Raw genomic sequence first — 12,216 nt, 5'->3', positions numbered from 1 at the left:
AAAATTTCATTTCATTTGGAAATAGAAGTATCTAATTTCTTTAGCATTGTTTCTCTTAAGATGGTTTGTTACAGTGTTACATATACCTTTGGAAGAAAATTTATACGAAAAACCCGATACTCATTGAAACTTTAGAGGATTCTGCTGCTATTACAATCGTTTAGCATGTGACTCATATATTTTTTTAGTTTCAAATAAGTTATTTTTATCAATGTCATGATGCATTTATTAGAATTGGTACTCACTTGTCTTATCCTTAAAATATTCATTCTGTATTTAATCTCGATGAAAATCATTTAACCTTTCATTATAAACCTTTAAATGCTTGACTTTGAGATATTGTCATTTGTGTAAAAAAAGAATGAACATAACAACATCTAAATGATGTTCGATTTGAATCACTTGTTTTTATAAATAATTGTTACCATTATTACTTCTCCGATTTAAATACATTTTTGAACACTCATTCATAATCAATCTAATATTTAAAATATTTCTTAATTTACCAATGCTCCAACATCCAGAAGTATAAAAATTAGTAAAAAGTAAAAATAAATTTCACGAAAATATCTTCTTGTAATTGAATATTGATTTCATTCTTTTTTTTTTTTCAGGGTGTCTCAAAAGTAAGCATTCTTGTTAACTATTTCGCCATCCTCTCCTTCAGTGAAAATTTCTGTTTTTCGCCGTTTTAAAACAAACAAAAATAAAAACCCAAACAAGTAAACATTTACAAATCGTTTTAAATGTTTAAAAGTTTTAAAATGTAGAAGAAAGCTTGAAGCACGTTATGGCCATCCTGCAGAAGTTTTACTTGAACGTAATAGGCGCGTTACGGACGACGAAGAGGTTAAAGCACTAGAAACCTCATATATCAATATTAATTTTATTTAAATATACTACAAACACAATTTTATTTTTGTATGTACAGAACAAAATCAAGGAAATTTTTTTTTAAAATTTAAAAATAGGGTCTCTGAAAAAAAAAATGAAACAAAATTCGAACTTAAAGAATGCATTCGGGCCTAGTACCAAAAATAAATATTTTTGCATCTATCAATAAAATTAATTATTGTTAAAACATTTGGTTCAGAGAAAAATAAATTTAACACTAACTTTAAAAAAAAAGATATATAAACAGACTTAAAAAAAAGCATCTGATTTCACAGAAATAGGTATCTTCCATCTAACTTTGGAATACTTGTATATTTCTGACACATATCTTACAGCTTTAAATAATACAAACAAACACAATTGTAACAATACAAAATTTTATTTTGAAAAATAAGGAATCATACAAAAAACATGTATTGACTTACACCTTAATTTTCTTTTGATTGAGCAATTCATATATCCATTTCTTTCACAATCACATAAATTTTTAATAATAAACAGTAGTTTTTAAAAATGTAAAATATTTTGCACAATAAATATATATTTTATAATTAGATTTTACAAACAGGACACCTTTTATATATATAAGAAATATTTAAGCTCATTTTTGGCATAAAAATAAAAATAAGACAAGTCTTCAAAGAGTAGATATGTATAACTTTGGCCCATTTACGAGTGTTCTTTTCAGTAAATAAAAAGAAAATACTAAAAACATTAAAAATTAATCGGTAAATGTAATTTTTTCACTTAACAGGGCTTTTAAATGAAAGAAAATGATTCCTAACATAACTGAAAAAATTAAAAAACAAATAGCAGCAGTTAGGCAAAAAAAAAAAAAAAAAAAAAAAACAATCAAGAGCATATTTAAAATTCAACTTGAAATACTCAAAAATATTTAGAACTGTTATGATATATCTGCATTTACAACACATATTCAAAAATATATCTTTCTTCTTCAAAATTGGAAATGTAAAATTTTCCTGTCAACTTTCATTAGTATTTATTAAAAATATAAAAGAATTAAATATGGTTTGATTTTTACAAAATAGTCCAGGATTATTTGAAATACTAGTATTCAAAATTAAGAACTCTATTTTATAAGCAACTTTTTGATTGCAATTTTCAATCACATCATTTTAAAATTTGGATTTATAAAAATATTTCAGAAAAAGATAATTAAAGACAGAGTTAAAATTTTTTTATAAGATTAAATACCTTTTTAAGATTATAAATATTTTAGTCAAATGCAAAAACAATGGAAATCTTTGTCTTAATTTGAAGAAAAAAAAATTAAAGAAAAAAGCTTTTTTCTATAACATGTATATAAACTTTTTTTTAATTCACATTTTTAACTAAACTCTCACTCAGAGGTGCATTATTGACTGTATCAATTTAATACATTTATTATGATATTTATATATAAAAATAAGATAAATATGCAAATAGAATGATTAACATTCATAAGATAACAAATCATTGAGCAGAAAATACTTTATACTTCACTCGACATCAAATAACACAATTATCATTAATAAGTAGGCAAATACTTAAATGATTGACATTCACTTTCTGAACCAAATCATATGGTTTTATATTATAAGTAGCAACACTATATCTTTCTCTTCACTTTTGCTCATTTATATTAAGTGAAAAATAATTACAAGCTCTATGACTTTTCATCCTTATTCAATTTTGCATTTCATAGCTAGAAAAATAATTTTTACATTTCATTTACAATATTTAGATAACAGAAGATGTATTGAAGTCATTTCATATCCAATTATAATATACATAAACATTAATTCATAATAAAATAAAAATGATCTTATTTTCTTTTTCTTCCAAAATCTTTTTTTATATTAATTAAGTATTATGATCAACTGTAAATTTTAAAAGCATGAAATAACTGAATATTGAATGATAATTTTTAATCAGGACAAAAATTCAAAATAAGAAAAAAAAGTACTTATTATAACAATTTACAATAATATCTGGCTATACAAAAATGATTCACTAAACTAAATGGAACTAAAATGATTCGCTTCAGATTATAATATTCCATTGTGGAAATGTCTTTAAGTACAATAAAAACAAATAATTTACACTAGGAACAGTATTTTCATATTAAAGTTGCAAAAGATCAAAATTTGATTTCATATTATAGATATGAAACCATATTTAATATCCAAGATATAACATTAGAATCATAATATTCTAAAAAGAGATACTATATATTACAAGAAAATAAATCTGCCCCCAAAATTATCCAGAATAATAAAAAAACTTTTTTTAATAGTATAATAAGAAAAAACATAACTTAAAAAAAAACTATTTAAATACTTAACATGCTTCTTCTTAACACATTCAGCAAAATTATTAGAAAATATTATTCCAATAAATTTAAACTTAATTATTTTTTTAAACTAAATTATGGAATGTAAAGACTGCAACAGAATAAAAGCAATATTCATTCATCAACAAAAATGATATTCAAAATCTTAAAGTCTATTTTAGTTTCATATATCTTTAAACACATCTTGAACTACAGATAAATGTAAAATTTTTATATCAAAGAGAACAAATGCTTTTTTTAATCATCAGGATAAATGACTTCATCAACCATGAAATCATGAACATCACATGGGATGCTATGCAGAATCTGCTCCTTAAAAGCAGGGCTGATTGTATAAGGGCGACCATGAGGATCCAGAGAACAATTTTGGATGTAAGCATCATAGTAACCTTTACCACCACCAAGACGATGGCCTCTTTTAGTAAAAGCTAAGCCAGGAACAATCATCAAATCCAAGCCTCCTAAAAAAAATAAGTTTTGTTATAAATCATATCATAAACAATAATGAATGAATTATAAAGAAAATTTCGACAAGATCATTAACAACATTAACGTATGGATTGTAATAAGTGGGTTTTCTGTTCTTTAAATCAAAATTATGCTAACATGCTATTGATGGAAATAATAAATGTAGATGAAAATAAAAGATATAGTAAGATGGTAGATGAAAATAAAATTATATAAATATAAACTAGTTATCTTTAGTGATCAGAATGGTTGGTAGAGATATCAGTAATATTTAATTTCAGTTAAAGAGATAATCAATTAGTCACACAAGATTAGATATAGCTACAAATCCATAACTCCTTCAGATTATCGGATATTAAATCAATGTTATTTTAACTGTCTTATGTTCTATTTATTGCGTATACGAGTCTTTGTAATAGAGACTAGTCTCCTAACATCATATTGCTATTAAAAAATAAATATCCAGTTCTTCTACCTTCTAAATTTCACGTAATAGCAATTTACTTTCTTATTTGTCTTTTAAATTACATAAATATTTAACGTATTCTTTGAGGTTTTTAAAAATGGAATAAAGTTACACATAAAAATATTGAAACAATGAACCTAGTTTGGATCTCAGGGCAAAAATATCAATGATAAATTTTCAAATATTTTTTTATAAGTATCAATGATTATATTGAAGTTTAAAATGGATGAGATTGGGATCTTTTCCATTTTAAACTACCTTTTTTTTTGTTGGATTTATTTTGGGCGATGAAACTACTCTATTCTGACATATTATTAACAAAAGAAGCTAGGATTAATAAAGTCTTTTAATTAAAATTTAAGTCTCCGAGACATGCATCTCATAGGTGAAAGCTGAAATAGAGTATTGCACATCTTAAAATATTTTTTATGAAAGCATTCAAAACACTATAATGATATATAATTTTTCAAGTTATCTGGTGATGTTTATGATATCTGTTTTTCAGAATCATTTTAACTATTTTGTTTGTATTTCAAGTTCAGATATTAATTGTGAAAAATTCAATTAAGAACTCAAATTTAAAATATCTCTCAGAGTATAATAATCTGTTTCACATACCAGTAGTACTTGCATCTTCTCTTTGAAGGTCTTCTTCAGAAGGTGGTTTGACCGTCCAATCATCAGCAACAAGTTTGGCATAGTCTTCCATGGAATAAACTTTTAAAAATGTCATATGATGACTGTTTGGACTAAAAAAAGATCAAAAACAAATGTCTTAATACATTGACTAACAGATAAAAATATCAAAAATTGACTATTGAAATAATTTGAATTGATCATTTAAATTTAGCTTTCAATGGGAAAAACATGTGATGGTAAATACATGGTCAGCAATAATTACTGCAAGAAAAGACACGAGATTAAAGAACAATGCAGACAATACAATTTAAAAAAACAATTAATTAATATGATCTGATAGTTAAAATAAATAAAAAGTTTTAACTAATAAATATAACAAACCTTTATTCTTTAACCATATCCATTTTAAATATGTTATTTCACAAATAAGCAATTACTTTCACATGTTTTTTTACATCTTTATACAATTTATCTACATACTCTGCAACAATGGTTTCTCAGACATCAGTAGCATTTCTTACTGATACATATATCATAAAATGAACAAATTGCTGAAGAATAGATATTTCAAATGAATTTTAAGTAATTAAAACAAATACTTTCAAACATAATTCAAAATTATTTAAGACATTATTAATTAAACATATAAGAGAAATAATTTTTTTAAAAAATCACACAACACGATTTTGTTGATCAAATAAATTAACACTATTTGTTAGACATTTACAATTTTGTTTCATTAAATAGCAAGCACTTCCAATTTTCTTAAATAATCTTTGTTCAATTTAACATCATAGCAAATTCCCATGTTCATTTTTGTTATGAGGAATATCTCCAGAGTTTTTGTATTCATGCTGGAAAAGGTTCTTTTTTTTCCTATTCAAGCTAAAAATATTTTTACTATCTGCATTGCTGTGAGCGAAAATTCGTGAAAAGAGTATTTTCAACATATTTTGTAGTTTTTCATTGTATGCCCATAATTCTATAGTTTTATACTAATTTCTGTAGCAGCTATAGAAATTCTGTTGTTACTGAAGGATATGTATCTATGTTTTGACCCTTTCTCATCACTTTATGAATAACCATACCAAGACATCAAATTTTTATTTTATTTAAAACATACTTCATTCTCTATATATAAAAAAAAGAGAAAAATTTATCATATTTTTTTGAAAAGAAATGCATTATATCAAATCAAATTTATTTCAAGTCCCTACATATATAGACTAACTCCCTATAAATTCTAAAATCAAATCTTCTCCTCAATTCTAAAATTTATTCTTCTATATAACAGTGTTGAAATTTTTAAAATTTGTGTTTGTAAAATTATAAACTGATGAAGAGATAAAAGAAGGTCAATTGCTAAAAAGTAATATTATCTATCATGCACAGGTTTAAATGATATTTTTTAGTAGTAAAATGTAATTATGTTTATACTATACTAAAATCTTAATTATATAAATCAATAATAAAAATGATGTTATCTAACTACACAAAAAAAGGCCAGAATTTCTTTGAGGCAACAATACATTTGTTATGTTATGTAACTTTGAAAACACTAAAGGAAAATTATTGGAATGCTTGATTAGATAACAATGAAGTCAAAACAACAAGTTTGATTGATTACAGTAACAAACATTTTGATTTAAATATAATACTTACTAGTATAGCTTTAATTGATTTAATTAAATTTTAGATTGCCTTTCAGATCACAAAAGATTTGCAGAAAAATTCAATATATCACTTCTCAATTAAAGTTATTTAATTACTTAGAGTTGGAACAATTTTTAAGAATTAAAAGAGAAAAATTTAAAACATATTCAAAATCAGATTTAAAATTATTTTTGAAATAGAGGTTAACTTTTCGTTGATATGAAACAATATTATAATTGATCATTATTTTTTATGGCAGATTTCTGATTAAGCAGCTGGCTAGGGATCCTAGGTTGAAAGAGGTAGCACGTAGGTCAATTAAAAATTGTTATGAGTCTAACTGCCAAATATATAAACTTATAAAAATATTTTAACTCAATGAGTTGTAAAATATTAGTATTATAAAAGTTTACATTGAATTATTAAAATCATTATTAAATAACTTAAAATATACTTACTTGACTATCTCTTTATAACAGATTGAAATATTAAATATTCATTTAACAACTTAGGTTATATTTTTATTTGATAGTTCTTATAATATTTTTTTATGTTATATTTGTTTGAAATTTATTTCTTTATATGCTATTATAATAATAAACAGTTTTATTTGCAAATAAGGAAAGCATTAACTAATGATTATGGTAAGATATCCAAAAATTTTAAATAGATTAGAAAAGGAAATATATTCATGTAATTTCAGATATACAGGGTGTCCCAAAAAAATGTATACACACTTTAAATAATTGTAAATTTGGGGTTTATTATAATTCGAATAATTTTCAACATGTAAAAGATTCTTCAAATATCATTCTATTGTCTTGTTATCGCATGTTCTCAAACTGATGTCCGTTCTGCTCCAGACACTGCTGACAACGCGAAGCGATGGAATAGCACACATGATGGAACAATTCCCTTGGGATATTCCTACATTCATGTTCAATGGTGCCCTCAATTGAACAACTGTTGCAGGTTTTTGGACGGCCTGAACAGTTCCATCAGCTTCAAACTTATTTCTAATTCGTGTGATGGTAACTCGTGTAGGTGGTTCTTTGTTAAACTCCCTCTTAAATTGTCTTTGCACTTCTACTGCATTTTCATACTTCTAGTAGCATTTTAGAATAAATTTCCTTTCTTCAAATTCAAGTCTCTCTGCCATCACTCGATTCAATGGGTTCAGTCCGTAAAGAAAGAAGAAATAACTTAGTTATCAGCTGCTAAAATGTGTATACATTTTTTTGGGACACCCTGTATCTTAAAATTAAAAGTCAAATCAAAATAAGTTATTAGCATGCTCTTTAGGTGGAAAAAGTGAAAATAAATTCACCAACTATTAAAAGAGGGTCTCATACTGCACTAAGTGTGGAGTGACAATATGCCTTAAGTCACAAATGATTTTTTTTCAAAAGGGATGAAATCAGCTTATTATATTCTTAAGATATAACTAAATATTCATTTAAGAAATCTATATCAATTTTTAGAAACAATGCATTATTTATATTAAATACTAGCTCTTTTGGCAACCAGTAAATTCACTGGGATTAATGGTAGCCTATATGATTTCCTCAACAAAATACTTTTACATTAATAAACATTTATGACATGAAATTTGCACTTTCTATTCTGGATTCCATTTCTAGATAACTGTGATAATTATTATTTTTAATTAATTATTTCTTAAAATATTTAATTAAATGTGGCTTCTGGCAGATTTTAAAATTTTTGTGATATTCGAGTTTTGATTTGTGTTAACCCGGCACAAGCCAAGAATCCGTTCAGGAGCATACGCCGGAAAACAAACTTTATTCCTTCCTTTAACTAAATAATAAGCATACAGTCAAACTTTAGTACTTTTGCTTGACTTTAATTTTACTTAATCTGAGAATGCTAGAAAAATAATTATTGCAAAAAGATGTTCTGTATGGCAGCTTAGAGAGGAAATATTTACCTTTTAAAAGACTGGTTAAAATATTATAGAATGCATCATTTAAATTCATTGATTTTTTTTAAGCTTTTCTTGTTAGTTTTAGCTTTTCTTGTTGTCACATAACATTACTGAGTCTTTTTCCCATTGATGAGGGATCTAATTAGTTATAGTGATCAGCTGGTTCACCAAGGATATTTATTATATTAAATTTCAATTAAATTGTTATATAAATACATATTTTTGATTGCCACAAACTATCAGACATTAAAATTTTTTATTTTAATTTATTTCATATGCTGTGTGCATTGTATACATGAATTTTTCTATCGGAGATAAATTCCATGACACCATAGCATTATTAAAAACATAAATGCCTGAATTATCTATCTTTTGAATTTCATGGTTTAGAACTTTTTTTTTCTCATTAACTATACAGATATTAAATAAAATCCTTCTTTAACATTCAGCAATGAAAAAAAATGGGAGCATTAATTCTCCAGCTGTGCATCTACCATTTTTTGCAACTTAGAGTGTTTATTTTTATGATTACATATTTTATTATATTATTATCATGTAACATATAGTATCAATCTACTTTCTTTGAAAAGTATTTGAATTTATTTGCAAACTTCACATCTAGATAGTGATTTTAAAAAACCACGCAGCCAAAGGGTTAAATGTTGGATGAAACAATAAAAACAGTTAGAATTTCAACGCAAAATTTTATCTATTGTTAAAAATTAGGCAAAAAAATGCCAAAATTTAGGTAAAACTCGCATGATTATTAAATAGGTATAACTCAAAAGAAAATTCTTTAAATTATAAAATGGTATAAAATACAGATTTGTGCTATAATATTTTTGGAAGATATCATGGAAAAATACCTAACTCATCAAAATGTTTAGTAAATTAAAATTCTGATCAAAAATTCAAAAAATAGTTTTGAGATGCACATTCTCACTCTCCAGGATATATATGTGCCAAATTCAGTAGCTCTAGGTCAAATGGCCTGGCTTGCAGAGCACCAACACATGCAACATTATTATTAGTATAAATTAAATATTATTAAAAACAAATGAATTATAGTTTAAACAACTGTAAAGTTGTTAACTTAAAATACTTAATTCTTAAGGTACATATTACTTTCAGCTAAAAATTTATAATTGCAAATGATATATATAAATTTCTCACTTTTTAATTATAGAAATATAGGTAAAAAAACCCAAGTAGTCATATAGAATACAACTAGTCTTATTATAACTGTCTGAACATCATTTAGAGATAAGCAACTTGACTTTATTTTATCAAGTTTTGAACTTCATTTGCATATTTATTTACCAATTTTAAAAATACAAAAAAAAAAAAAGTGGCAAGGTTTCAAATAAAAGTTATTTATATATTTTTTAGATTTTATATTTTTATGATTTGAATTTTATAATTAACACTTTCTAGAAAAATCATATAAATAAATTTTAAATTTCACTATTACAGTGATTTATTTTTAATGAATTAATATGGAATTTTATAAAGTTTCAGAAAATAATTTTATTTTACAGAGAATTTAATTTCTGTATATTTAAAAACGAATATTTTGATCTAATAATCATTTTTTAAGCTGAAAAATCCTGTATAATGGTTAAGTAACTGAGATATACTTACTAAAATTTTGGAACAAAGCATTCTTTATCTTGTTCCAGCATTTGTTCCAGTATTCCCCATGTCTGCACCCTTATTTCTTCAGGTATACTTAGATATAGAGAAACACGGTGAGAACTTTTGAAACGAGGATTTTCCAAAACCTTGAAGTATCAAGAGAATTTATTACATATAAAAACATATATCCAAGGAGAAGGGGGATGGAAAGAAAATGTTATTAAAATGTTAGCTACATTTCTAGCTTAACAATGAAAAGACAGAAAATACTGTTTAAAAATGAATGTAAAAACTAGTAAAGAGATATGAATGAATTCATTCGAAATACAATACAGTTCATAACATGAAAAAGGCAGTGTGGAAATACAAAAATAAATAAATAAAAAAATAATAAAAAAAATAACATTCTGAATATATGTAAATTTTTTATAATTTTATTGTTACTTTATAATATTAAATAATTTAAGCATTTGTAGTTTAGTTTAGTAGAAAGTCATTCAAAATTTTAAAAAAATTACTTTATAACTGTTCAATAAAGTCAATTCAATTATTACTCCGAAGAATATGAAATTATTTTAATTTCCAAGCTTAATTACTAAATTTTATCTTGAGATTTAATTTTTGTTGCTGGTTTTCATTATAGGTATACTTTTAGAATATTATTCAAATAAAAATCTGATTAAGAACCAAAGCAAAATTTTTAAAGATGCACACACAGTACAAACTAAGTTGAATAAATATTCTATATAATGAAATTTTTTTGCACTGTATGAATAAGAAAAAGAATAAATAAATTGAATCAAAAATAAACTTAAGAATTCTTAAGATTTTTAAAAAAATATCTTATGATCTAAGTGTATTAAAAAAAAAAAAGAACTTACTAATAGCACAAAAGTATATCTTCATTAACTGATTCAGAAGAATATTATAATTCATAGATTTAAAAAAAAATTATTTAAAATTTCATCCAAGTTAAATTTATAAATCAAAATTAAACAGTTACACAGCAAAACTAAAAGTTTAAACTTTGGAAGATTACTCAACAATATTCCGTAACTGAATGCTATTATACTTAATGATTATGATATATTATTGATTATTTTATAACTTTTATTTCTACACATAAGATAAATATCACTAACATAAAAACTTCTAATTTTTTTTACATTTTCTCAATCACATATTCGAAATAGGATAAAAAAAAATTTCAATATACATATATATCTTTAAATGCAAAGCATTAAAAATGTCTAAAAAATATTCTTACAAATGCAGTCCATAATTAAGTGCATAAACAAGCTGCTATAAAAATAACAAAAGCCCATAAATTTTGCACACACTATGAAAAAATACTTTTGTCTTGTTATAAAAAGACTTACCTACATAAAAAATATAAATATATTATTTTCAAGTGTTTGGGGTTATAAAGAAGTTGAATAATGTTTGATCATTTTGTCTTTTATTGTCAATATTTATAAAAATTCAGAATTTTTTTCTTAAATTCTAGAAAAATCCTGAATTTACATCCATTTATTGTTATCTATACCTTAATAAGGGATTGATGCGAATGTCATTAAAGATGGGAATGTAATTAAAACAAAGCAATTATTAGAATAATAGGATTGATGTTTTGAAAATGAAAAATTACATACTTTCTCTGTTACTAGTTTGGATTGTCGGGAAAGTTCTTCGTGAGAAATGCTTGCAATTCTCTTTCTCAACTCACTACGCAATGCGGCTTTAGCCGCTCTCAGGGCACCGGTAGCAACACCTGACATTTTCAAAAACGCAGGACAAAAACGACTCGATAAACTTTTGAAAAATAAACTTAATTTAAAGACACGCTTAAGCAATCTCTTATCTATCGTACTGAACGAACTTTGGAATTAGATAAGATTAAAACTGAACCGAAGGCGTGACCCTTGTTATCCAAAATGTTTAAATATATTTTAATAAAACGGTAGGTATTTCGAAACAAACTCAAGTAGAAACCAAGCAGCAGTTTCGTACAGTAACGGCATGCAGATGTGTAAACCAGCTGGGTAAACGATATCGATTCAGATGTGTTTGTTTACATTTGTATTTTTCTTTACATTTGCATATATAAATTAAAAAAAATAAAATATATGGTTTGAAATGCATTGTGTGTTCTTAATAATAATT

General features: G+C 24.7%; 1 protein-coding gene across 1 annotated transcript; it reads right to left on the bottom strand.

The window, feature by feature from the left end:
* Positions 1-1,260: 1,260 nt before the first annotated feature.
* LOC129963206 (5-formyltetrahydrofolate cyclo-ligase-like) lies at positions 1,261-12,076 on the bottom strand. The gene is made up of 4 exons (XM_056077388.1): positions 11,706-12,076; positions 10,060-10,199; positions 4,800-4,930; positions 1,261-3,708 (listed from the first exon to the last, which is right to left on the bottom strand). Exons 1-4 carry the CDS (start codon positions 11,829-11,831, stop codon positions 3,485-3,487), a joined length of 621 nt encoding a protein of 206 aa, XP_055933363.1. The 5' UTR covers positions 11,832-12,076; the 3' UTR covers positions 1,261-3,484.
* Positions 12,077-12,216: the final 140 nt, after the last annotated feature.

This window comes from Argiope bruennichi, chromosome 1, assembly GCF_947563725.1.
Source record: "Argiope bruennichi chromosome 1, qqArgBrue1.1, whole genome shotgun sequence".
In the NCBI taxonomy this organism is placed as follows: domain Eukaryota; kingdom Metazoa; phylum Arthropoda; class Arachnida; order Araneae; family Araneidae; genus Argiope; species Argiope bruennichi.
The sequence above is the reverse complement of the archived record's forward strand: the minus strand, read 5'-3'. Positions and strand labels throughout refer to the sequence as shown.